General features: G+C 35.8%; 2 protein-coding genes across 3 annotated transcripts in view; one reads left to right on the top strand and one right to left on the bottom strand.

Moving 5' to 3' along the window:
* LOC128015649 (dachshund homolog 1) overlaps positions 1 to 12,473 on the top strand; it is a 57,036-nt gene extending 44,563 nt beyond the window's left edge. The window contains exons 7-11 of one of the 2 annotated variants that reach the window (XM_052599690.1): positions 7,219 to 7,364; positions 7,442 to 7,589; positions 10,505 to 10,624; positions 10,945 to 11,013; positions 11,630 to 12,473. In XM_052599690.1, the coding sequence (XP_052455650.1) occupies positions 7,219 to 7,364; positions 7,442 to 7,589; positions 10,505 to 10,624; positions 10,945 to 11,013; positions 11,630 to 11,667 (521 nt within the window). In that variant the 3' untranslated portion in view covers positions 11,668 to 12,473. Of the gene's footprint in view, positions 1 to 7,218; positions 7,365 to 7,441; positions 7,590 to 10,504; positions 10,649 to 10,944; positions 11,014 to 11,629 lie in introns of both variants that reach the window. The other variant, XM_052599681.1, reaches the window with a different exon arrangement.
* Positions 12,474 to 22,348: 9,875 nt separating this feature from the next.
* On the bottom strand, positions 22,349 to 25,932 carry LOC128015633 (G-protein coupled receptor 183-B). The gene is made up of 2 exons (XM_052599662.1): positions 25,648 to 25,932; positions 22,349 to 24,901 (listed from the first exon to the last, which is right to left on the bottom strand). The coding sequence occupies exon 2, from the start codon at positions 24,878 to 24,880 to the stop codon at positions 23,816 to 23,818; it is 1,065 nt and encodes a 354-aa protein (XP_052455622.1). The 5' UTR covers positions 24,881 to 24,901; positions 25,648 to 25,932; the 3' UTR covers positions 22,349 to 23,815.
* Between the last annotated feature and the right edge of the window lie 1,451 nt (positions 25,933 to 27,383).

Below are 27,383 nucleotides of genomic sequence, written 5' to 3'. Positions count from 1 at the left end.
ACAGTTCAACAAGGTCAAAAGGTTTAGCAATGACTGCACTTTTACTGTTCTTCTGTTTTATAAAAACATGTTTAGAATGACATAACAGGAGAAAGATGTCATGGAAAACGCAAGCACTTTTCCCAAACAGATTTCAAATTGTTTCTAATATTTTTTTTCCTTCAGCTTAGCAGATCATTTATCAGAAGTGGTTTAGATTGACTGCAGGAAATGATCGCTGATTCCGCTGATGTGTCGCCTAATACCTAATACCTAATTTCGGTCTTTATGTGTGTATTCTGAGAAATTAGTGAATAGTCTCGCTCACAGTTCTGTGAAAATTATTCATTGAGGTAGAAATGGCACAGTAGTGGGGCTAAATTAGTTAGCGATTTGCAGAGCGTGAAATAATGAGCAAGACCCCCCAACCAACTCCCTTACCCTGGCCCTCCTGGAGGGGTAATTTTCCTAATAACCTCCCAGAACCCTTGTTTGGTTTTTGCATGTGAAGGCTTTCATTAGGCTAATGAGGACTTTGCAAGGACGAGTAGTCAGCACAATTTCCTCATTGTGCCGTGGAGAGACAGTGCACCCGAAATCAGAAAGGGGGGCTTCCGTGTGACTGAGCACAGCCTTTCAGGATTTTGCAAAATTGTGAAGATCACACAGGTGCTAAAACCCCACATAAAACAAAGGATTTGAACCAATGATACCACTACAAATAAGGTGGTGGTGAGGATGATGATGAGATATATTATGACCAGGAAGGTTTATATACCCTATCGTTCAAAAGTTTGAGGTTGGTAATTTATTTAGATAGTTATTTTTAACAAATTAATGCATTATTTCATCAATAGTGACAGTAAAGACATTTGTATTGAAGCAAAAGGTTTCTATTTCAAATAAATGCTGTTCTGTTTGTCAAAGAAAGCTGAAAATCACTAAATCAGCATGGATTATGTGACACTGTAGACCGCCGTAATGGCTGCTGAAAATTCAGCTTTAGCCCGATTCAGACGATTATTGTTTCTCATGGGGACCAAAGTGATTTCCAACACTTGCAGGGGTTAGTCTGTGATTTTATTGTTGTCTGAATTCACAATGCTGTTGTTTTTCTCCCACCGCCCACGTAAAAATCCCCGGCCGAATTACGAATAAATGTTTTTTTGACAAACACCAAGGTCGTGTGATAATTAAATTGCTGTCCAAAGCCACATCTCTGAGTTCACAAGAAGACATCGATTTAAAATTCAATGTTTGAATCCTTTTTGACCACTGTTGAACACCGCGTACATATTTATTATGAAATGGTAAAAATGATGGAAAGTATTTGCAAGGCCAATATTTCATAACTGCTACACCACAGCGAGTGGGAGCTGTTAAAAACGAAAAGAAGCAAAGCATGTAAACATTTGAAATGGGCCACAGAAAATCACAGGCGTACATTAGTCAGAATGTCAGTAGTCAGTCAGAAAACATTTAAATTGTTAAATTGACTTTTACTATATTTTTGATCAAATAAATACAACCTTGGTGAGCAGAAGAGACTACTTTTAGAAAACATGGAAAAACTTACTGACCCCAATGTCTTGAACTGCAGTGACCAGTATATCACAAAAGGCTCACTGTCATAAAAACTCCTGTCCTTTAACAAGTTTTGATTTTGGAAGTTAGCCCCTTGGCACAATTCCAGGCCTGTTGAGCACTTGTGAAGTTTCATCTCGAATTTTATGCCTGCCGATTTTATGAAACTTCAAAAATCAGTGGCTCTCCCTTTGTAGAGCATCATTCTAGACTCAGTCACCACCAGGACACCTTTACCAGTCACTAGACTGAAGGATAAATTCCACCTTCATGTTCCAGAAATTAATCTTTAGGGGCAGCGCTGAAAGTGTGAAGATCAAAAGTTGTATCTCTTCTTTATGGCTTGTCAAAGACAGAAGGGTTCAAAGACGAGTCCTTTATCCGCCTCGGAGCTTTTCAACCTTCATTCATTCTCCGCTCGCTCTCTTATGCTGACTGTGGAGGGCTTTAGCAATAGAGGCAGAAGTTCATTAGCCTAGGGAATCCACAACAAGTGGGGGAAAAAAGTGACCTTGGTTGAGGAGATGCATTTATGTTCTAACAGGCTGCCAGTATTTTTTGCTGGAAAGCAAGTGCACACATCCTAATAATTCAATGGAGGATCAATCAGATTTGAAGGCACAGGGAGAGCTGGAGAAGAGAAAAGAGAGTAGTGCTAACTCAGCACTGATTGTCCCTCCGGGGCACCGTAGTTCAGTGGCACGGCGCAAGCTTTCTCCCACTGAGTGCTCCGGCGGCCAGCACTAATCACATTCCAGCAGGCACCATGCTTTTAGGAACCCTAAAGGAGAGGGGAGGGAGGGAGGAAGATGAACAAAGAGAGGGAGATCGGCGGTGAGGGGAGCTGACAGTGAGCGAGAGCCAGCGGAAGCCGGAGACCGATGGTTTTTCCTCTTTGAAACACCTTGAATGTGACAGAGGCATCTCTCTTCTGCCAAGAAGTGAAGATCAGATAGTGTGAGATTAAGATGCTTTGGTCAGCTAAGTGAATCCGTAGAGATAAGGGAGGGGTGAGTAAATCTAATCAGACCTTATCAGGCACAAGGGAAGGTGAGATTTTGAGAACCTACTTGTTTAAATGGATCTTAAGGTATGTATATACTTTATAGTATGGGCAAAGAGCTGAGCAGAGCTTTTTAATGCATTTTTTTTTAAGTGAAGGACATTCAAGAGCAAAAAGACAAGAGATGCTTATGGTTTTTGGGGTTAAATGAAGAGAATGTATATAAAGAAATGGGACGTACAGAAAGAAATGCATACTGACAGAATTGTAGACTGAATGAAAGACTGGAAAGAGAAAGGCAGTGAGGTTGAGGATTCAGGTTTATGAACTTCACCCCCATGTCATTCCAAATCTGTGACTTACTGTCCTCCATAAATGGAGAAATATTCCATGCAGCTACGAAAGGATGTGGATTGAAAAAAAAAATATCTTTGCATCATAGGAATAAAATAGACTTTACAATATATTTACTTAAAAAAAACAGTTATTTTAGATTCTAAAAATATTTCTCAATATTACTGTATTTTTGACTAAAGTGAGTTTCTTTCAAACACATAAAAATATCTTACAGACACCAAACTTCTGATTTATTTTAATTTTTTGTATGCATTGACTCTATAATAACTTTGTGCAAGGAACAGACCAAAGTTTAAACTGTTCTTTACTGAAAACGCATGACATGCAAGGAAAAATGTCAACAACAAATCCCGTGGTTTATTAATCACAATCTCCGGTTTACTTTCCAAACAAGGTTACAACAAAAAAACACTTATACCAACTTAAAAGCTGTACCATTTGCATGTGATCGAAGAAACTGTTGCTCTCCACCCTCTAACTCCATTTTCTCAAACAATGCTGCTTCCCTATTAACACCTGTGTGCCATAATGACACATAAGGGAGGAGGAGCAAATCCATTCACATGACTTATTAGTGCAAAATATGAAAAGGTTTCCTCATATTTAAATCATAATGTTTTAATCATATATTTAAGCACAAAATAAATTAGAGTTCATCAAAAAATTTGATATGGCTCCTACAAATGGCTTAAATGAATCATTTGCATATGACTATTTATTCATTCAATTCTTCACTTTAGTTCAATGGTGGCAACAGCGTACTAAATAATTAAATGGTTTTAGGTGAACCATGCCCACACTGCACTAATTCGTTTCACTCATTTTAATTTAGTTAAATCATGATTTAACTAATAATCTGCAAACTGATAACTAATAACTGATAATTAACAAACTGCTCCAGGTGTGTGTCTATGGTGTGTGTGTGTGCACTTTGGATGGGATAAATGAGCACTAATTCTGAACATGAGTCACCATACCTGGCCACATGTCTCAATCACTTTCACTTTCACTTTATTTAGATACAGTTTTTGTTTGTTTTAATTAGTTTTAGTGCAGTTTTCACATGAACCATGTACATTTTCAAAACTCAAGAATCCAAACTGATCACACTTGTAACACTGCTAGTCAATCTTTTAAAACCTAACCTAACATAGTAATTGACATTAAAATTGACGTTTTTAATTCGTGTCCACAATGTGTGTTTTTATGTTGTGTTGTCTGTTTTTTTCCAGTGACATATAGTGACATATTTTGCTTCTTCTGAGGACAAATTTGTAATTGTTGTTTAATTCCACAAAATCGGGCCTATACAGTTAGTTCACTTGATAATGCCATGGAAGGGTGCAGTGAACTAATTTAAGGGACAGTCCCTCTGGAGAAACCTGCAGTTAAGCGCTTGGCTCACGAGAACAAGCCTTGCCTGAGCTTTAACACTTACATCACACAATAACAAATGTAATAAACAATGACTTTTAACATTGATTTTGAAGTTGTTCTTTTGATGCAGACTTGTTACAGCAGTTCAATCATTTTGAACTTGCATGCTCTATCCTACAGTTTGTAATTGTAATGCCAATGCCATATGGCAGTACAGTATTATGCTAATAGATATCAGCTGTGTTAGAACAGAAAGTCACCTTTCTCTGGCTTCCCTGCTGACACTTTTTATTAGCATACACAGGGCTGGTTATTACCACTACAGAACTATGGATACCTGCGTAAACCGCATGCTTTAAAACAGCCTAACAAAATGAACAGAGCCCATCTGGTCTCACTGTGCAAATGTATTAAAACAGCTTGGATACTGTAGGTAAAATAGTGGAGCCCTATGCTAAAGAAATAGACTAAGAATTTAAATGTATTTTACTTAAAAAACCCTATAAACATTATGGCAGCAGCTATTTATATAAGGTGTAAACACATGTAAATCGTGTAAACAGTGGTAAATACTGTTCAAACCATGTATAAATAGCAATAAATAGCATCTTGTTTACTCAAATGATTAGAAAGTGACAGTAAATATTTTTACTTTGTACCAAAAATGCAAATTAATGCTTTTTATCCCCCCAAGAAATATCAAGCTACATAACTGTTGTCAACTGTAATAATATTAGAAAATATTTCTTGATCAGCAAATCAGCATAGTAAGGTGATTTCTGTAGGATCGTGTTGGAATAAAGTGCATTTTAAACTATATTTCAAATAGGAAATAGTTATTTTAAATTGTAATAAAATGAAACAATATTACTGTATTTACTGTATTTTTAATCAAATGAATGCAGCCTTGATGTGCATAAGAGACTTCTCACTAAGAATCCCACTGACCCCAATAATAAATAAATATATATATATATATATATATATATATATATATATATATATATATATATATATATATATATATATATATATATATATATATATATATATATATATATATATGAACATTTAGAGGCAGAGTTAATAAAAAATAGCCACAGTTGCCTACATGTACTTTTAAATAGGCTACCCTGCCAACTATTATTTGGAAATAAGGAAAAAATACAGGAAAGTGCATCTAATTGAATATCAAACTGTAATTTTCCACCACATTAAGATAGAAATCAAAAATTAAAACATTAAATGATGTGTGATTCATAAAGATTAGACCAAGGCTAATTAAAGATTAAAATCATATTGGTAAAGTGGCAGAGATGAGAGGAGGAGCGAGATGAAGTTGCCCGATCGAGAGACACTCTGGTGTATCTGTTAGTTCTGGATGGTAGCAGGAGGCCCCGTACATTAGCAAACTCTTTGAAGTGAGTGACAATGACAAGATCAAGGCTTCGGCCTGATCAAAAACTACGTTTCTTGGTACTCTGTATCTCAGCCTCTTCCTGTGCTTCAAGTGCTTTGGTCAGTGTTCTCAGGGTTTTCTTCTTTCTAAGCTATCTGATGACATGGGATTGTTGTTATTGTGACAAAGGGATACACAAGAAAGTTGGTTGGAGAATCCTTTATATCTCAGCTTTATATCTATATCAAATATTTATATCAAAATATATCTAATTTGTAATTTTCTTAATATAAGAATGGGGTAGGAGTTTATAAGATTTTTTTCCTTCATCTTACTCCTGTTCTTCTTGTCATGGAATGTATTTTTGTGTGTTTGTTGGATTGTTGTTGTGGTATTTTGTGTTGCATTACCATGAAAAGAGAATAAATAAATGAAATGAAAAATATCTCATTCATAATATTGACCAATATCGCACATAAACACACAGTGCTGTTCATTTTTCTGATCATATTTTAAGCCTTATGAATGTCCTAATACTGCAGTGACTAAAACCTGAAAACAGATTTGGAGTCATTAGATAGTGGGAGGATCTGCTGTGGCTTAAGTTATACCAGATTCACTTCCTCTGAGACCACAAAAATGAACCAGAACCAGTGTGTAGTGGCTGATTGAAACTAAGCTGATTTAACTGAAGACTGTGCCGATTCTCCTCCGATGAATGGACTGACATTTAAAGAAAGAAATCTACGTGGAGTGCACAAGAAGCAAAGTAGCATTGCTGTGTAACGACCTTGAATCATTATGACTCTAGTGTTCTGCTCTCAAGACTCCTGGATAAAAGACTGAGCACTGGATGTGAGGATGTGAAGTATCTGTGTGAGTTCAGAGAAGGACTAAAAACATGCTTAGAAAATGAAAAAACCTGCAAACATGTTTGAATGAATCGCAGTTTCCAAATATCCACACATTTTTTAATCTTTGTGAATAAAAATGACTCTTCTAGCTCACCAAGGCTGCAAGGAACAGTAATTTTGTGAAATATTACAATTTAAGATAACTGTTATATTGTAATATATTTTAAAATGTAGTTAATTCCGGTGATGCAAAGCGGACTTTTGAGCATCCTCTACTCCAGTCTTCAGTGTCACACGATACTAAAATGCTGATTTTGCTGCTCAAGAAACATTTCTTGTTATTAATGTTGAAAACAGTTGTGCTGCTTTACAATTTTTGGGGGATTTTTCAAGATTCATTCATTAATAGAAAGTTCAAAAGACAGCATTTATTTAGAATATAAATATTTTGTATATTTAATGATCAATTAATTGTGTCCTTGTTCAATAAAAGTAAGCAAAAGTATTCAAATTAAAAAATCTTACTGACCCCAGATATGTGAACAGTCATACAACCATATATATATATATTTTAATTGTATTTTAAATGTTTTTATTATTATTATTACTATAGAATGTTTAAAATGTTTTATTAATGTGCTGTTTTCTCTTTCCTTTTATGACAGAAGAAAATGTCCTTTACACCCCGACATCTCGAGACAGCTATGAGCGAGTGTCTCATTCTGGGCCAACATTACCCCCAGGATTCCCTGCTTCACTGCTCTTTCCTGAGGGCCTGTCCTCCATAGAAACCCTCCTCACCAACATACAGGTATATTACAAAAGTTATAAACAAATATTTAGCGTAATGATCCCCACTGCAAATCTGAAGCTTTTTTCCCTTTTCAGGGTCTGTTAAAGGTGGCTATCGATAATGCACGGACGCAAGAGAAGCAGGTCCAGCTGGAGCGCACAGAGCTGAAGATGGAGCTGTACAGAGAGCGAGAGCTGCGAGAGACTCTGGAGAGGCAGCTCTGCGTCGAGCAGAAAAACAGAGGTGATTATTAGCTAATCTCAGCCAGTCTGCACACCCAAACCCCTGCTCAGGTCAGATCTGAGTGTCCCAGTCAGCACATGTACACTATCAAGGCTTGGGGTCATTCTATTAACTCCTAATTTGACGCTTGTTAATAGTTAGTAAAGTAAGGTTGTTAAGTTTAGGTATGGGGGAGGGATCTAAAATATGCTCATCCAGAATAAGCCATTAATATGTGCTTTATAAGTACTAATAAAGAGCCAATATGCTAGTAATATGCATCCTCATGAGCAACTAGTTAACAGTGAGAACTGGACCTTAATAAGATTAAGTGTCACCAAAAATCTTACTAACACCAAAATTTTGAACAGTAGTGTATGTTATCAAGATGTTTTTTTCTGATCAGCAATATATTGTTATCCCATATCCCATTTTAAGAAGTTAGTTTATATTTAAAGGAACCCAAAAATGGCTTTACTTTGGTTTTGCTTTGTCATTTTGACAGTGGTTGTCATTATGAACATTTGATGACTGGCAAGAACTGTGAAACAGTTCTTCAAAAATGTCTACTGTTGTGTTCCAACAGCGTATGGGTTTGGAACAACAAGAAGATGAATAATAACTGAGCTTTTGCTTTTGAGTGAACTGTTCCTTTAACATTTAGACTGTAGGCAGAATGTATGTTTTTTTTTTGTTGTTGTTGTTGTTGTTGTCACGTCTATTCATTTATTTAATAAAAAATGAATTAATATTAATTTATTTAAATGAAAAATATTATTTATGCATACTTTACAGTGAAAATGTTTACATAAAACGGTGACAAAAAAGGCAGAAAAAAAACAGAAAATATAGAAGAACATGACTATTTGTCAAGGTCCATATGTTTCCTCTATTAAATCTGATCATTTGACCTTTTTATGACTATGAAAAGCTAGTTCAGGTTGTAGCATGTCATGTGGTGCAGCTTCCAAAAATATAATATTTATCAATCAATAATTCATGATATTTGAGGAATTTTTTTTTTCATATTTAAATGATTCAAATGATTAAGATGTGAGGATTCGCATGCATTCAGGGTGTAAGACAAAAGCTATTTTCTTTATCATGGGCAATCTTTTTTGTCCGTGTTTGCTAGATGTTTGTGCAAAACAGAACACAATGATTTGGCAACATACATGTGCTATCAGCAAGTTTTAAACGTGCATTATGTGTGACTAATGATTGACAGATGTCTGCAAGATAAGCTGTTGCAAATTTAGTGATTCCACTCAAACCTAAGGATTTAATAGGAAAACAGGTGTGTGCTGTCACATTTGAAATTTGATATGCATCGAAAGAAGAGCTCATCTTCAGTTACATGTAATGTTGTCAGCCCACTTCACAAAAACAAGTTAAACAAGTTCTCACATCTAACTGTCCGCCACTTGAGCTTTCACATCCCGTTTACTCACAAATAAATTTGCACACAATTTAGTCTCTTAATCTTCTGTTCTCCAGAATGTACATACAATTGAAGTCTAGATAAATCGGAAACCTCGTAGAAAGCCAGCATAAAACGGTGGAATCGTTAAAGAAGGTGACAGGGCAACATGCATCATTAATGAATGTTGTTTAATTAGAGAGCTCCTCATCTCGTATTCTCCTGTCGCCCGCACTGTGCTACTGCAAATTCAGCACTTTCCTTCCGCTGCACACACACACACACACACACATACACACACACACACACACTGTGAATTACCCTTTGTAATTACAAGTACATATTATGATATTAGTGTGAATGATTTATTTTCAGTGTAAACAGAATTGCCGTGTTAATATTCGCGGCATCACATTTGATGAGGATAATGAATCTCCTGCATAATTCATCAAGTCAACTGGCTCTTCCATTAGTGAGAGATGTCTTTATACTCCAGCCAACTGACTTCGAATCGGTTTCTGAGTTTCACACCTAGTGGTTAGAGAGAAGAGGAAGAACAAGGTTGGTCCTAGATCACTCACGGAGGACAGATTCACATCTGACAGACAGAAAGCATTTTTTTTTGCTGACTGTGCTGTCTGAATTAAACTCCTACTGCAAACTGGAAAAATGAACATGTTCCACTGGGCTACAGCCTAGTTTCACTTTAGATGTGCATACCAGAAAGACTGAATAAAGGCATGTGGAACAGCTTTTCATTGTTTGCTATAATTGCTGTTTGCTGTGATGTGGGATTTGATGTAATAATATTTCAATTATCCAGTAGCATGAAGTTTAACGCAATAGCTATACAAGAAATAGTAGATATAATACTACAAAACACACTACTAATGTTTCAAGATTTTTTTTTTTTAACTAAGTTAATGCTTTTATTCAAGTATTTTAGTTTGAATTTTAAATGAAGACATTCATAACATTTCAAAACTTTTTAAAAAAAATAAACACTGCATTTGTACGTTCTAGTATTCATCAAAAAAGTGTTGTGGTTTCCACAAAAGACATGAAGCAGCACCATTTTCAACAATGATGATAATAAGGAATGATTCTTAAACAAAAAAAGCATATTAGACTATTTTCTGAAGGATCATGTGACACATGACACACTATTTTCCTAATTAATTCTTTACAGCTGCTTTAACACGATCTGTATTGTTAAAAGCGCTGTATAAATAAAGGTGATTGACTCTGAAGACTGGAGTGATGGCTGCTTTGCATCACAGGAATAAAGTACACTTTTACAACATACTACAACAGAGAACAGTTTGGTTTAAAATTGTAATGATATTTCCCTTTTTACTGTATTTCTGCTCAAATAAATGCAGCCTTTGCATAAGAGATGTTCTTTAAAAACATTTTATAAAATCTTACCCATTCCAAAGTTTTGAACAGTATTTACATTCCTCATAGTTATAAAACTTTTTATTGTTCTTTTTTCCTCCATATGTGCTTTTGTCAGCACTCATCCAGAAGCGTCTGAAGAAAGAGAAGAAGACCAAGAGGAAACTGCAGGAGGCTCTGGAGGTGGAGTCCAAGAGAAGAGACCAGGCCGAGCAGAATCTGCAGCGGACGTCCTGCGGTGAGAGATCACCCACTCGAAGCGGTTAGAAAACACACCACACGACCAGCACCCTGAAGGGGATGCTCCGAATTCTAAGTGTCTGTCTAGAAAAATAAAGGATGTAAACATTTAACATCTTATAATTTGAAACATAACCAGCTATGTTCAAATGACAGCTGGTACTGAATCATCAGATTTAGTTTGTTTAAACTGATAAACAGTACTGTACACCGTAAAATGTGTTTTATTGGTATTTGAAGAGTAAAAACAGACACTTAATTAAAGTTAAAGTGACAAATAATTCCTAACCCCGCTTGTAACTGTTTTCATGTTAACAGACCCTCCTCAACAGGAAATGGAGACAAACAATAACAGCAGCAAAACAGACACTGACAGAACAATACAAGGTGCAGATGTCTTTTCATGTTCCCTTACATTGTTTCTTCGTGGATCTATATTTAAATGTGTTTTCCCCTGTAATCTTCAAAGTCTTGAAGGAAACGACCGCCGCAGATGGATACCATCGAGAGCTGGTGTCCATTATATCATCCATTGAGTTCTGTTGTTTGATAGTGTACATGATCATCTAAACAGAGCCCTGATGTGTTCAAATATTAACCCTTTAAAACATTCAGAGTGAAATTAAATTAAATTACACTGATACAAAAAGAAAAACAAAATGAAAGAAAGACAGGATAAAGACAAAAAAGGGCGAGCAGTAATTAATGGCTCCCTTAATTGTCCTCATGAAATATTTGCATGGGCGTAATTTACATAATCTACATTTTGTAATTAATCTTTCATAGGGTTTGCTTTCTCTTTTCGTCTTGGTTGAGAGGACAGCGAGGAGCGAGGGCTCTTTTTTTTATGTTTTTGACATTTATTCAAATCTCTTCTCCTTTAACAATCCTTTCATCTCCCTCTCAGTCCGTACACGGCAGAACATTATGTATTTGTCCGTTCATTATACGCTGCTCGGGACATCAGTCAAGCTCCATTCATACCCTTTATTTTTCTCCACAGATGGAAGACTCTTTCTAAAGTCCACAATGATGTACTGAAGAATGAAGACAAGGAGTAAATGCATTCATACTGTATAGAAGAGCCTGTAGTCAATTGCCTGGTAAATAACGTCTGCATTTCTGCTGGAGGACGGATGGAAGACAATGAGGCAGTTTTATAGGCTGATGTCAGTGTGTTGCAGCACAAGGACTTGACAAGATTATTATGCCCATTGAAAGTCAGCATTCAGTTGAATAAAGCCCGAGTCCTCATGAGACACACATCTGGCTGAAGGACCAGGTTTCCAGGGGGCTTTTGGCAACACTGAGAAATTAAAAACATTTTATAAAGCATTTCAATTTGCCTGACTACACTGACTGATGAAATATTCAAATCAGATCACTTTTTGCCCTTCTACCATTTCACATTTTACATCAGTTTCAAAACATCATTTCATTTTCAAGGGAGGGGTCTGAAGAAAGATATGAATTTGATTTACAGTAGTTATTTATCAACTATAAACACTGCATTAAAATGTGTATTGTGTATCTGTCTGTTATTTCAATAAGAAGGTAGCTGTCCATATTTTTATTTTTCATTGTTGTACCATAACAGATATGTTGATATCATCAAATATGTACATAAAAGTTTAGACATGCTACTGTGCATTGTACGCTGTAGATCTAGGAAATCAATACAAACATTTTTAAGAAGATTTCTTGCATCTAAGTTATTTTTTGTTCAGTTGCGGTTTAATATCATACTCGACATGGAGAGCATGCTGGCATGTCGTTACTTCTGTCCTGTCCATCTGGAAGACAATAAAGATTTTTCCCACATGCTTTACAAGGAAGACGTTTGAAAACTGACTGACTGATGCTTGTTTTGTGTGACTTCTGTAGAAACACTAAATCAAAGTAGTTTGAAGACATTTTACTTTACTGTATTTTATATATATTTTTGTATTATTTATTTATTAATATTTTACTTGCAAAAACTGAAAGACACTTGTTCTCAGAGCTTTTTATTTAATTTTAATGTAATTTATTTAATTTTAGACTGTGTGTATATATATATATATATATATATATATATATAATTTTTATTTGTTATTTTCCTTTCAAGACCAAAAGATAATCTGATTCTTGTACTTTTTTTACCATTTTATTTTATTTTATTTTATGTAACTTCCAAGGCAGAAAGCCATACGGACAGACACTTTCTTTTTTCTCAAGAGCACATGCACAAAAATGAGTTGACGCAGCATTTAGCCAATCACTCAAGCTGTACTGTTTAGCGGTTCTCTCTCTCTCTCTCTCTCTCTCTCTTTCTCTCTCTCTCTCTGAACATAATAAGAAGTCAGGAGAGATGAATAATTGACTGATTGTTGCATTATTCAAGCCCCTATTGTGGAAAAAAGCCCAGTCTCTGGCACATTTCAGGTCTCTCTGGCATATTGAATATGAGGTTAAAGTTTCAATCAACCTTGAAAGGGAGAGGCATTTTTCATCGGCTAGCTGGCGTATCAAGTTGATGCACTCAGAGTTAGTGTACAGTTCTGTCCAGACATTACTTTATCTGCTATACATATAATAAAATTGACAACACTAGACCAAAAAAATGCATTATCGGCTCTCTCTGACAGGACTGGTAATATATTTATTGTGGAAATCCTTAAACCTGAGACTGGCAAGTTTGAAATTGCACTCAATTGCAGTTATATACGATAACACTAGTTGTTTCCCCCTATACGGTGATCACTTGTATCTATTTCTATACATCTCACATTCCTGTTTGAGTCTGTTAGGAGCCACAATGAGTCTAACAAGACAGATCCAGGGCCTGTTGAATGGCTCATCGCAGTCTGTAATAGATCCAGCCACGTCGGAGTAGTGTAAATGTAATGTAATCAGAGAGAGCCTGTTGTACATTAGCACAGACAGCGCTAGAGGTGCAGGACAAGTTGTCCAAATGAGTGTTAGAGCAGGATGAGAGGATGAGAGCTGTGGACAGGTAATGGAAGGGCAAGAGAGTAGCGCTCAGCTTTTCAAACCTTTCACTATCATTACTAATTCAGCTTGCTCTTTCTCGCTCCTAATGAGAGAGAGAGCTGGGGGAAAGGGAGAATGGTGCGGGATAATGTGCCGTGAAATTGACTCATTCGCAAGAGGAGGAAAGGGAGAGAGATCACCTTTTGATTTTAAACTGCCCTGTGAGGAAATGATGGTGAATTTAGAGATCCTGAAAAAAAGAGTGGACTGTTTATTTAGTTCAGCCTTTCTTCATGACAGAGGAAGAAGGGATGAAGGTAACAGCCCCAAAACGCCTCTGGACACTTAAGCCACATTAAAAAAATGACTAATGACTTTGCATTATCAAAATAGCAAACTGGTGCAAACATCTAAAGGAAAACACTTCAGAAAAATGTGTGTTTGGTTTCAAATTATTGAAGAAACGTGTTCTAATTAAGAAACAAATCATTACACTTTGTAAAATATCAATATTTAATTTAACTTTAAAAACTGGATCAATTAAAAGTTTTATCTTGTAAAACAATTCGTTTGAATTAATACATACCATAATAAATAATACATGCTATAAAATTATTTTGTTCATTGTTAGATCCTGATACTGATGATCCATTAACAAACGATAAAACCTGAACCTTATATGGTACATTTTTACTGGTAATGACAAAATGACACTTGATTTGATATATTGTATCAGATACAATAACATTAGTCCAAAAATACTATATATTATCTCAGCTGTCATTTAAACTACACATTTAAGTATATATATATATATATATATATATATATATATATATATGTCTTTGTAAGTACAGTACACATCTGAAATCATATGCCAACAATATTATTAGTGAATGATATAAAAAAGTTGTTTTTTTTCCTGCAAACTTCCAACAAGCTGAATCAAAATGATTTTAAATAAGACAAAACAAGCATTAAAATACCTAAACTCAAGATTTGTTTTAAATATTAAATCAGCCCCTCAACAACTCAATTCACGTGAAAACACCTCGAGGAAGCCTAACTGATTGAGATTTCCTAAGTGATTTCTAGACCTGGAAAAGTCATGAAAGGCATTTTTATAATAAATACATCATTAGATTTGCTTAGCTCTAAATTGGGTAGAAATTGTGAAAAAAAAAAAAAAAACATTTTCCTTAATCCTTGTCCTGTAAATCATGAAACAAACTGATAATTCATGTATATGCACTGGTTAAAAAGAGTGGGAACCGTGAAGAACATCCAGCTCTTAAAACATCCAAAATCATCACTAAATTTACTGTGAGGCCTTTGCATGTTGTTATGGACAGCGGGGAGCCTTGGAGTCAAAAAGGTGGAGAACAAAACGTATAGTAGCCTGACACTAAAAAAGTTTGATGAATTTTAAACAATAGTCAACAATAGTGCTGTATTCACCTGACACATAAAAACAAGGCACAGTCAAAGTCAAAATATATCGACAGACAAACTTGAGTGTGTGCCCGTGACTGTTGGCACAATGTGCAATAAATAAGGAAGCGAGAAATGTCATCATCCCAGTCCAGGCACCTCCTCTTATATATCCCTTTATGACATATTTTAGTCCCACTTGAATGGTGGTCCTTTTGTGTCCAAAATGTATCAAAAACATCTTGGGACAAGGTTTCCACACTGACAGTTGTCATTGTAAGACAGTTAGCAACTCCGTTTCTTTCTCCAAGTTCGCAACAGAAACTAAGGTGTGTGTGTGTTTGGGGAGGGGGATGCTTACCGATTGGTCAATTGCATGTAAGATCTAAATTACAAGAGTTTTTTTGTAAGTCTAAGTCATCTCTCATATTCCCTTTTGCTGTAAGGACTGTGTATAATGAGAATGTATTGTTTTGTTTGGTCAGTTTTTTTTGCCATTGCCTTTTGCATTTTTGTCAGTCTCTAGATGTGTGTGAGTGTGTGTGTGCTTTCACTCAAGCTGTCTGACAGGGGCACTGGCTGCTTGAGAGGACTTATGTCCCTTCGCTGGACTTCTGACAGCTGGATTGGCTTGTTTTCCCTCCCTCTCCCCGGGGGCTTCACTGTCAGCTCTATACTCAGGCAGATTGTGAAGAGAGAGATTAATGGACAATGAGGATGGCCGAAAGGGAGAGACATTGAGAGAGGGAGAAGAGAAGAAAGGACGAGAGGAGGCCAACTGCCATCTGCTCATTTCCTTTTAATGGACAAAGTAAACAGCAGGAGACAGTGCTGCCGACAAATCTGGATTTTATTTATTACATGAACACATGCTCTAATTTGTTGAGGTTGACAAAGACAGAAACATGGCTACTATTTCTTCTATTCAGGTCTTTTACCCTCAATACGTCTGATCTTTTTTTTTTTTTTTTATAGAAACACATGTGATTTGGTCAGTGTCTGCCTGGCTTTCAGGTTAAATGTTAGTTGGTTCAGTTAATAAGTTTCGTATTCAGTGAATCTGAATCTGATGTAGATCTGATGTTATATACAATTTTTACAATAATATAATAATACAATATTTACTTCTAGTAAAAGATCAGGGCTGTTTCTCCTCTTTATGACTCTAATGGCCCTGTCACCACCGCCTGTGAAAGCCATACTTTCTTTTTAAATTTCATATTGTAAAGCCTATGAATACAGCCATGGAAAAATCAAAATAGTTTTGTTTAGCATAAGCAGCTAATCGCTAAATAAGAGAGGGGAAAATCAAAGACGTAAGGAACTAATCCAAAAGGCCTAATAGCTTTTAATACTAAAATGATAGAAATGGTGAACAGAATAAAACAAGGTGTTAACTGATGAATTCAAGACTGATTTCTTCAACTCAAATGTGAGATTTGACTGCTCTGAGATGATGATCGAAGAGCAGTTTGTACTTCTACAAAGTCCTTGCATGACAGACCCATGAAATCCAGGCCGGTCAGCGTTTCCTTCCCATCATCTCGTTACAGGTTATATCCTCTCTAAATGATACAGTCCTGTAATGGACTATGACATGATTAAATTGATGCTAAAGCAGTAACAGGGAAATAATGTATGTTGTAATGTTAATGTTTTATTTGTGGCCAAATTAGCAGAGACCTTTAGTGCTTGAAGTACCTTAATGTAGGCTATTCATTGTTTAATATTGTTCAGCTTATGAAAAAAAAAATTCTAATGAAGAAGCTCTGTTGAAAAAAGCTGCATATTATATATTAAACAGCTGGTTTAAGATGGTCCTGAGCTGGAGCTAGTTGCTTAGGACCAGCTCATGACCAGCTTAAACCAGCTGCCATGCTTCAGTATATTCTGTTCTTTTCAAAAGGGAGAAGAAAACTTGCATTTTGAAATATCTAGGGCCTAGAGCTAGTTTACACAATACATTGTATAAATACGTTTCATCTTTGTATTTTTTCACGTTAAAATCAATATACCGTCTAACCTGACAAAGGTCTATTGTGGCACGTTTTTTTTTTTTTTTTTTTTTACTTATTAGCTCAAAAGTGGGCATGCTTGCTAGTACAGATTAGCTTTTTCTTACACTTTTCAGACAACTGAATCACCCCAGGAACCTCCATGATCGCTTGGGGAAAGCTGGGACACAGACGCCGGATGTCTTCTATCATTTTTATTGGTCATGACTGCTGTGTCTTATTTCATTTCATCTTATGAAAACCAGCAACTCCCCACAAACATCGCCACCGCCAGCCTATGCAACACGTCTAAAACACCCAACAGATGGCCATTACACAAACTCATTTATCTCAAAGCCAGCAGTGGGGAACAAACAAAAGTATTTGACTTAATGTAGCAGCTTGACGTTGACTTGCAGCTGAGATTTCAAACCGGCTCAAATGAAAGATGGCTTGTTTTCATTAATTCTCCAGCAGAGAAAGCTTTTGTTTGTGAAATTGAAGCCAGACGATAGCACTGATCATTTATCAGAAGCCATAAATTCATTCATGATCGGAAACTATTTAAAGCCACATTGGCTCCAATTCTTGCATAATGGGGTTGCTACCTCTTCCACATTCATTCAATCATACAGTTCAAAAAGTGACAGACAACCTCACAACCTTTATGAATCTTGGTTTAGTAAAAATGGTGTTTTATTTATTATATATATATATATATATATATATATATATATATATATATATATATATATATTTATTTATTTATTTATTTATTTATTTATTTATTTATTTATTTATTTATTATTTATTTTTTGCTATTACCACGATACAATTGCTCGAAGTTTCGGTAATCATAACTCGGGCCAGTCAATCAAATCAGTTGTCTGTGCTGCCACCATGTGGTCATAAATCCTCAGTGCAGTAGAACTGAATCTGTATACTGTGGGATAAAACTTTGTCTAGACCAGCCAGGGGTAGCCAAGATCGGTCCTAGAGAGCCGCAGTCCTGCAGAGTTCAGCTTCAACCCTTATCAAACACACCTGAACAAGGTTGAAACTGAACTCTGCAGGACTGCAGCTCTCCAGGACCTAACTTGCCTACCCCTGGTCTAGGGCCAATAGAATATTTATTCCACTTATTTACATTTCATCTCATTAAATAATTCTCCTCTGAAAGTGAAAAGAAATAAATATTAATCATCATCATCATCTCAGATTTTAATTTTTTATTTCTAAACACAATAAAAAATAAAAAATCTCAGTATGATGCAGCATCTAAAGAAAACTCTCAACCATAAAATGGTGATTTATTTTGCACAATTAGTCAAAAAAACCTAATTTCACTCCCATATTTATGTATTTCAAATTAAAGTTTGTTAAGGAATCTATAACTTAACCTTAAATTGTGTACACTAATGTCAAGTACAAAGATTTTTGTTGTTACAACCTAAGCTGGGACATTTTTTTTCATGAATTTATAGTAATAAATATAGTTAGTAATGCTATCTTACTATTACTTTCTTGTATTACAGCAGAAACAACAGTTAGTTTAAATATGACTATCAGAATTAATCCTATAGTGGGTTACAAACATAACGGCACTCTAGATTCCCACTTTTTAAAAAACATAGTTCCAGGATAAGCTATAGGCTAAATGTTATTTATCATTCAAATAGACCATTGTAATCAAATATAAAACCATGGATGATTATGAACATTTCCATGGTTCAAAATGACTAAATAAATGTCATGATTTTTATTTTTTTTAAATGAAAAACAATTGGCTAAAACGAATTATGATGACATAAAAAGTTGAATCTTTGACATAATAAATCATATTTGTGAGATGAAATGAGATGTGGTGAAACACAGTTTCAATCCTTCACCTGTCATTCAGATTAAAGCCTGCCTTCCCCCAATAACGATCTTCACACATCATCTTTGCCTTCAAAACCTTTTGCTTCTGGCTCATGATGCATGACAGGAAGTGCTGCTGCCGCCGATTAAAAACTTGGGGGTGGGGGTGAAACCAGGCTTTCATGGGAAGTGACAGTTGCTCTATGAAAATCAACACAGTAACCATACTTTCCTAGATATAACGTTACATAAAAAAAGTTTGTTTCATAATGGAAACCGATTTGGAGAAATGTAGCAAAAACACCACTTGCTCACCAGTGGATCCTCTGCAGTGAATGGGTGCCGTCAGAATGAGAGTCCAAACAGCTTAATAAAACCTTCCACACACTCCAGTCCATCAATTAAAAAAGTTGCATGTCTGTAAAAAACGAATCCATCTTTATGTTTTTAACATCTTAAACATTATTATGGACATTTGAAGTCAAAATGTGTATTTGTATTTGGTTTTTAGACATAAAACAGTATATCTGACTGAATTGGTGTACTCTCATAATCACGAACAAATTTTGATGTGTGCATTCAATATTGTGTGTATTAAGAATGTTTGCCCTATTATTAAATAACTTGTATTGTTATAATTAGAAATAATAATACAATATTCATAATGCATGTTTTCTTGCATTAAAATAATTACTGATTTGATCAATTGTGGCAAAAACTTGAAGTCAAACAATAAACAATTGTTTCTGCATATTGGTGAAAGATGCATCAAAATGATCAGATTGGTCGTAAAAGAGCATTATCAGTAATTCTCTAACCCAAGCTCCATCTGGATAATTTTCACATTTAACCAATCATTTTATTGGATTGATATTGTATTATATTTGTAACTAATAGGATTATTTAAAAAATTTCTAAACACAATTATTGTGTGTGTGATCCATGGCTCTCTTGTAGTTCTGGAGGCTGGGGCTTGGACCTGAAAGACACTTTCTGCAGAAGTTTGCTTATCTACAATTTTCGGATCTTTGAGAGAAGATTTGGCAGCCACAGCTTTGCTGCAAGTGTGAATAGCAAAATATGTCTTCCTGTTTTTGTTGTTTTGTGTTTTTTTTCCCACAGTGTATTTGTTAAATATATATTACATTGCAAAATGTATTCTAGACGAGTGACCTTTTCAATACACTGTGTTTATGAAGTACTGACACAAAATGCTTCTGCTTTGTTATACAATAGACCAGTGGTTCTCAAATCCAATTCTCGTTTACCACCACTCTGTACATTTTGTGTGTCTCTCTTATCACTACAGACGTTTGATCTGTTTGACCGTAAGTAAACTTCAACAGATTTCCCCCTGCTCAGGGAGAAGGGAGCAGTGAACACTGGGATCCTGTCAGTCAGAACACAGTTCATGCATGGAGCTCACTTCTAACAAACTTACGTGTGTTAAATAAAAGAGATTTGCAAAATATGCAGAGCAGTGTTACACGAGGACTGGAATTGAGAACCACTGCCATAGACAATGACAAGAAAATTATTTAAATAATTTTAGCATTAAATCATTTAAGATTTTCACCCATTTTCCAAAAAAAGAAAAAAAACACTCTCTACATAAAATTGAAGAGCATATAAAAAAGAAAAAAGGATGTAGCCTATATAATTTCAGGATAAATGTGATATTCCAAAACACCATTATATAATGCTGCATACACCGACCAGTTTAAGATAAGGTGCATGAAGGTCACATGGAAACTTGAAACGCCTTCATCTTATCTGGAAATCAGATGACTACATTTTTAAGCTGTTTAAGAGCATGAGGTGATGCTCTTCAGCCTTGTATTTATGATGTATATCCTGTTAAAATGCTATAAACATAAAAAAAAAAATGAAATCGAAAGCCATTTCATGTTACCAAACATTTCCAATGCCTGCCTTCTCTACATTTAAACGTTGATGATTTGTTGTTGTTGTTGTTGTTAAAATCCCATGATGTAATATATATATGATATTCCAGAAAACATATATATATATATATATATATATATATATATATATATATATATATATATATATATATATATATATATAAAACATTGTCATATTTTTGATTATGATGTTTAGTCCCTTCCTCTTCAGAGCATGGATTCTCTCTACTTTTGTGGACTTGCTGCTGACTCTTCGCTTCATGCTTGAACTTAAAGTGGATGTTGCTCCAGCTGGACTGTGAGTTTCTATACCATTTTCACAACAGTTCTTTACAAAATGTGAGATGTTTTCAACAGTTAAGCCACATGCATTGACTGTATGCTGCAAGCACGGGATGTATTGCTGTACATTCCTGCAACACTTCATGTATTTCAAAGTGCAGCATCAACTTCCCTTTTTGTCATTGTCTTTTAGATTAACGTCCTTTTCTCATTGTATCGTTGTGAAAGTATTCTTTACTAACATTAGAACAACATTTCCCCAATATATGAAAGCAATATATGTTGAAATGGCAAAGTCTTATGAAAGTAAAGTACCCTTTAATTTCAAGTCATTTCCTTTGAACTACTAGCTTTCAGACTCTTGTTAATGAGAGACTGGCATTGATGGTTTCCTTTTTTGATGAGAACATTTGCTTTTTTGATAATCTTGCCCTCTATCTAAGACTTCATGCACCAGTCGATGCATTAAAACTTTGATAAAATCCACAACGTGGACAAAGTGTCATCAACTCTTGACATGACTTTTGATATCTTGGTTGGTTCCTCACACATTTACTTTTTTTTCACAATTAAATCAGCTGTGTGATAGTTCAACTACTTTATTCACAATTTTCAAAACTTGAAGAATGATTCACTTATTTATGTGTGAAAGGGATAGTTCACCCAAAAATGAAACTGTACTCAACCTCATGTCATTCCAAACCTTTAAGACTTTGTGAAAACACAAAATAAGATATTTTGAAGAATATTGGAAAACCAAACCACTTTGGTTACTATTGGTCCAAAAAACAAACAAACAAACAAACAAACAAACAAAAAAACACCTAAAAACACAGGCTGGTGAGACACTTTATGTTTCATAAAAGAAAGAAAGTCTACAGTTTTAGAACAAGTTAGTAAATATTTGCAGTATATATGTATATTTTTGGTGAACTAGCCTACCCCGTTATGAGTTACATTTTTTTTTTTTTTAAATATAGACAGATACTTCATGGATTACGTAGTATTTTTGCATCAAGTATTTTTTCTTTCTCCACTTTGATGCCAGTGCTTGTCAAGCGTCCATCTGTTTCATGAGGTGTCTGCTGTTTAAAATCAGATGAGACAAATTGTCTATGATTTTTAGGCCACTTCTGCTATTAATTAGCCTTCTATTTGGCTTTTAAGTCTCAACTGTGGCCAGGGCCGTTTGAAGGAATTTGGGGGCCCCAAGCAAAATGGACATAGAGCCCCACCCCCCAACCCCCCCCCCACACACACACGCAAAGCCTACAGGAACCATAGCATAGCCATACAGTTTAAGTTCACCCGCACTTTATATAAATTATAAAAAGTTTACAGTGCAAATACTGCTTGAAAAAATAGTTTGGTGGGAATTTTTCTTCTAATAATATGACAGCAAAAACTTAGTTTAAACTCTGGGCTGAGCAGGATATCAGCTATAATTATAGAGCGTGTGGTACCTTGTGCTTTATAGAGGAAAAATCAGCACTGAGAAGTGATGCATCTGTTGATGTTGAGGATGAAGTTGATGGTGTAGCTGGGAAATAATTGAAACAAAAATCTGAAATTACCTGTGAAGTACGTTTTACCATTTCACTGTTAGCATATTGAAAGAGGTCACTATTACCAGCTCAGGGGTGCGTTAAATGAAAAACTAAGTTTCCTTTTTTAGATTTTTTATTATTTTTTAAATGCATGGAATGCAATGCATACATTAAAAAAAACATTTAATTATTAATAATTGTTTCTCTGTCTGTACTTGTACTTTGAACAATGACAATAAAGTTGACAGATGAATTAAGTGCATTTAAGTGCCATTCAGGTGGGTTTTTAAATAAAGCATTTTCTGAGATGCACATTAAACACCAAACATTAATTTATCTTTTAATTATTGAAAATTAAGCAAACTAAAGTTTTTGTTAAGAGCAGTCCTGTAGATGTTGTTCATGTGTTCACATCCTTATTTAGTGAGACATCAGACGTTTTACCATCAGACATCAGACATCAGACAGACATTTAGACATCAGAGACTGAAATCACTGCGAGCGTCACGCGCGCTTCAGTGCGTCTTCTGCTCCTTTCATTAACAGAGACAGGCAGAACATGCAGGATTCATATTTAAACAGACTGTTCCTGCTTAATATTTACAGATATTAGTCTGTATCGTGGTTTGATGTAAGTGCAATGACCTATTTTTAATTCATTCATTCAAAATTTGGCAAATTACGTGTCATTCTGCGTTAAACTGTAAATTCCGTTTTTATGACTGGATTCCGCGATCCTTGCAATCGAAACACGCCACGACGTTCTCTTTATGTTTGCCTGAGCCCTCAAATCAAAACACTGCTGACTCCTTGCAGTCTGCGATTTCTGATCTGCGTTTTCCTTATCCCGTTAAAAAAAAAAAAAAAACATATTACAGTAACCATATTCCTTCCGTTCAAAAAAAAAAAAGCAGAGATCACTTGACCTGGTTGGCCTGCTGCTGTCAGCGACAACTGAGAGGGGCCCCCTTGAGGGGGATCCCGATAACAGTGTCATTACATGTTACTGCATTGACGATCAAAGGGGCGCTCACACAGTGTCGTTGCATTTTATTCTTAACCAGTCGTTGTCTTGGGGCCCCAGGTCAGTTCTGGGCCCCAAGCAATTGCTTGGTTTGCCTGCCTTGTTGCGACTGGCCTGACTGTGGCCCCACATATGTGTTTGTTGATGATTGTTTTACAGAGCTTCTCTAATAGTGTTCATTTTTATCTTGTTGTTGCGGCGTATGCCGAGCTCGTCGCCTATGCCTGAACTTTCAGGCGAGATTCTTCCAGCAGTGGAGAAGTGGGTGCCAACCTGCCACTTCATCATTCTCGTCAGCTTCTGCTTGTAGCCTTTGCATGCAAAAAAGTAAACAAAGGGATCCAGACAGGAATTTAAGTTCATAAGACACACCGTAATATGCAGGGATATCTGAAAGGACTGTAGCTCCATGCAGTCTGGAGCGTAGAAAAGTTTTCGGATCATGTATTGCAAAAGGTCTATATGGTATGGGCTGAAGCACACCACAAACACAAATACCACTCCCGCGATCACTCCTCTTGCTTTTTTGGTTCTTCCAGAACGTTCTGTCAGTCGGTTCGACTTTGCTGCTAGACGTAGTTTACGGGTCAGAATGGAATAGCAGGCGATGATTGTCACCACTGGGACTCCAAAGCCTAAAACTACCCCCACGATCAGCATGTAGGGCAGCCCTTTGAAAAGACCCTCGAAATTGGGGTATTCCATACAGGTGATGCTGTTGTCATGCTCCGTTTTGGTCAAGTTAATGGTCAGGAGAGGCAACGTCTGGGCAAACACCAGCAGCCATATGGCCAGACACACCAATCGCACATTTTTCACCTTTCTCAGTTTCACCAGACTCAGAGGAAACACCATCGCCACAAAGCGATCGACTGCCAGGCAGGTCATGAAGTTTACTCCAGCATAGCAGTTCAAATAGAAGAGCAGGGTTATGGCTTTACAGAGTCCTTCCCCCAGGGGCCAGTGGAAGCCAAGGCCGTAGTAAACAGCTCGGAGGGGAAGCGACAGGCAGAACATGATATCGGACACAGCCAGGTTGGCGGAATAAAGCGTGATGGAATTAATTTTGGTGATGTTGGAGAAGATCACATGAAGAGCCAGGGCATTGCCTAAAAGTCCCACTGGACATATGATGGAATAGGCCAGAGGTATGAGGACTCGGGCCACTGGACGATGGTCATACAAGTTGGTGCAGTTCTCTAAATCTGGGCTCATCATAGTTATACACAGGAGAAGTCACTGCAGAGAGAGTCAAATGGTAAAATAGAAACCAGTGTTAAAAAGATTGAGTTTGATATTGTTTGTAGTAAGATTGATACTGTTTGTAGTAAGTAAGTGTAGACTGACTTCCATTTCCCTTTTTTCACGTGAGGCTTGTTGCTATTTGTTTTCTGTTGTGTTAACATGTTTCTGCTTTGTTTAAGAGGCATTTGGAAATGTGTTTTGAATGAAAACTGATTTATATGTTACGACTACCTTAAATTAGCATTTTGTAAAATAGATTTTGTAAATATTTATGAATTCAGTTTCATGTCTGAAAAAGGACAAATGCATACAAATTTGAAATGAAATATAATCAGTAACACTTTACAACGAAGTTCCACTTGTGAACATCAGTAAAGTGCATTCGTTCATATGAGCTAGTACTTAAAAATAGTAAATCATCAATTAATTTTAGGAAATGTTAATTTCAGTATTTACTGATACAATTTTTATCTTTCTTAATAACAAAGATAATTACCAAAGATTAGCTGAATAGCTGTTCATAAGCTTTTAGGACTTTACAGAAATTTGTATATTTTGAAAAAAAAAAAAAAAAGAAATTATAACTTCACACATGGTCAACATAAAATTTTAATAATCCTTTACAGATTTCTTTTTTTTTTATGTTTGGGATTAATTTCATACATTAATTTTCCAAAACGTGTATATTTTAATTAATTCTTCTCTATTTTTTTTATAAAAAATTACATGAATGCACTTACCAGATAGCAGAGCAGATTTTCAGACATTCAGACATTGATGCTACTCTAAATTTCTATTTCTCACTTCAGCGGTATGAAATGCAGCAAAAGTGAAAGTTCAAGCATCTTTTCGTGCCTCTTTCTCACTGTCTGTTAGTCTCTTCCTCTCTTTCCTTTTATAGCTCTCTCTCTCTCTTGCAGCGTGGTGAATCTGCTTAAAGTGAGACCTCACCTCAAAATAATTCTGTCAGCATTTACAACAGGATGTTCCAAACCAGTATAAATGTATTTCTTCTGTTGAACACAAGAAAAGATCTTCGTTGGTAAGCAAGCAGTTGCTGGTAGCCATTAACTTCCACAGTATGGAAGAAATATGGAGGAAAATCAATGGCTACCAGCGACTGTTCGTTTACCAACAGTCTTCAAAATATCTTCTTTTGTGTTCAGCAGTAGGAAGAAATTCATGCAGGTTTGAAACAACATAAAGGTGAGAATATTTTTTGGGTGAACTGTCTCTTTAACTCTATGGGGAATTGAAATTATCTTGTGGCTTTCACTGAGACATTTAGTCATTCTGATGTCAGACATAACAGTTACCGTTGATATGTACTGAATCTGCATTTAGGAACATGTTTAGACACAAAAAAATTACATTAAAACTAAGTAAGGAAACAGTACAAAAGAATTGAAGTACTAGTTTGGATAAACTGTTAACCCATTTGTCATTTCAGCACTTCTTAAATGGTTGATAGACCATATTCAGAATTTTGTAATGATTGTTGCGTCATTGTAATATGTTGTACTGAGGATTTGAAATTCATGTTGTTGGCTTATCTGCTTTACTTCACCTTGCATAAGCACTTCTTACCAGAGAGCTTACTTTGTCAATAGATACATTCTGAAACAGATACATTTTGCAATGCAATGAAACATCCTACAATTATGACCTCTTTTATTTCCACTTGTATGTGTATAAAAATATGTGAAGTGTTATCAGTATAACTATTAAAACAGGTGACTGTTCACCAATGCATTGTACATAACAGTGTTTTAGTCTATTTTACATTAAAACATAATGATTAAAGGGGGGGTGAAATGCTCGTTTTCACTCAATATCCTGTTAATCTTGAGTACCTATAGAGTAGTACTGCATCCTTCATAACTCCAAAAAGTCTTTAGTTTTATTATATTTATAAGAGAAAGATAGTCTGTACACGAGCCGCTGGAGGCGTGACGTGTGGGCGGAGCTAAAGAATCACTAGCGCCAGTAGGCTTTTGCGTTGAGAGCGTTTGGAAGCTGTGACATTACCATGAAGGAAAAACCATCATCCAAAACAAACCATGGCTAACAGTCAGATTCAGAGTATATTTATGATCCAGAATCAGATCCAGAGGCTGAAATTTAACAAGAGCAGCATCAGCAACGATGTCTCTATGTGGTGTAACTGGATATATTTGCTTAGCGGTTTTGGAAAATGACTAAGTTCCACTTTGTCGTCTTTTTTTTTTTTTTTTTTTAAGCTGTAACGTTACATGTGGAAAGTGCAGTTTGATGACAACATCACATGTTGTTTACTTGATGTGCTTACGCGGCGATAGCTAAGTTAACAACACAGAGATATTTGAAACAGTTTTACTCACCGCCTGCGGTTCCAACACATGATCGTGACCCTTTTTCTTTGGGACTGCATTATCCTTAAGAAATAAACGATATGCAAATCTGGCGTCAAACTGGGCCTTGTTTGTAAAACAAGCAT

The sequence above is a fragment of the Carassius gibelio genome, chromosome A1, assembly GCF_023724105.1.
Source record: "Carassius gibelio isolate Cgi1373 ecotype wild population from Czech Republic chromosome A1, carGib1.2-hapl.c, whole genome shotgun sequence".
Lineage (NCBI taxonomy): Eukaryota > Metazoa > Chordata > Actinopteri > Cypriniformes > Cyprinidae > Carassius > Carassius gibelio.
Note: the sequence above shows the minus strand (reverse complement) of the source record. Positions and strands in the feature narration are given on the sequence as shown.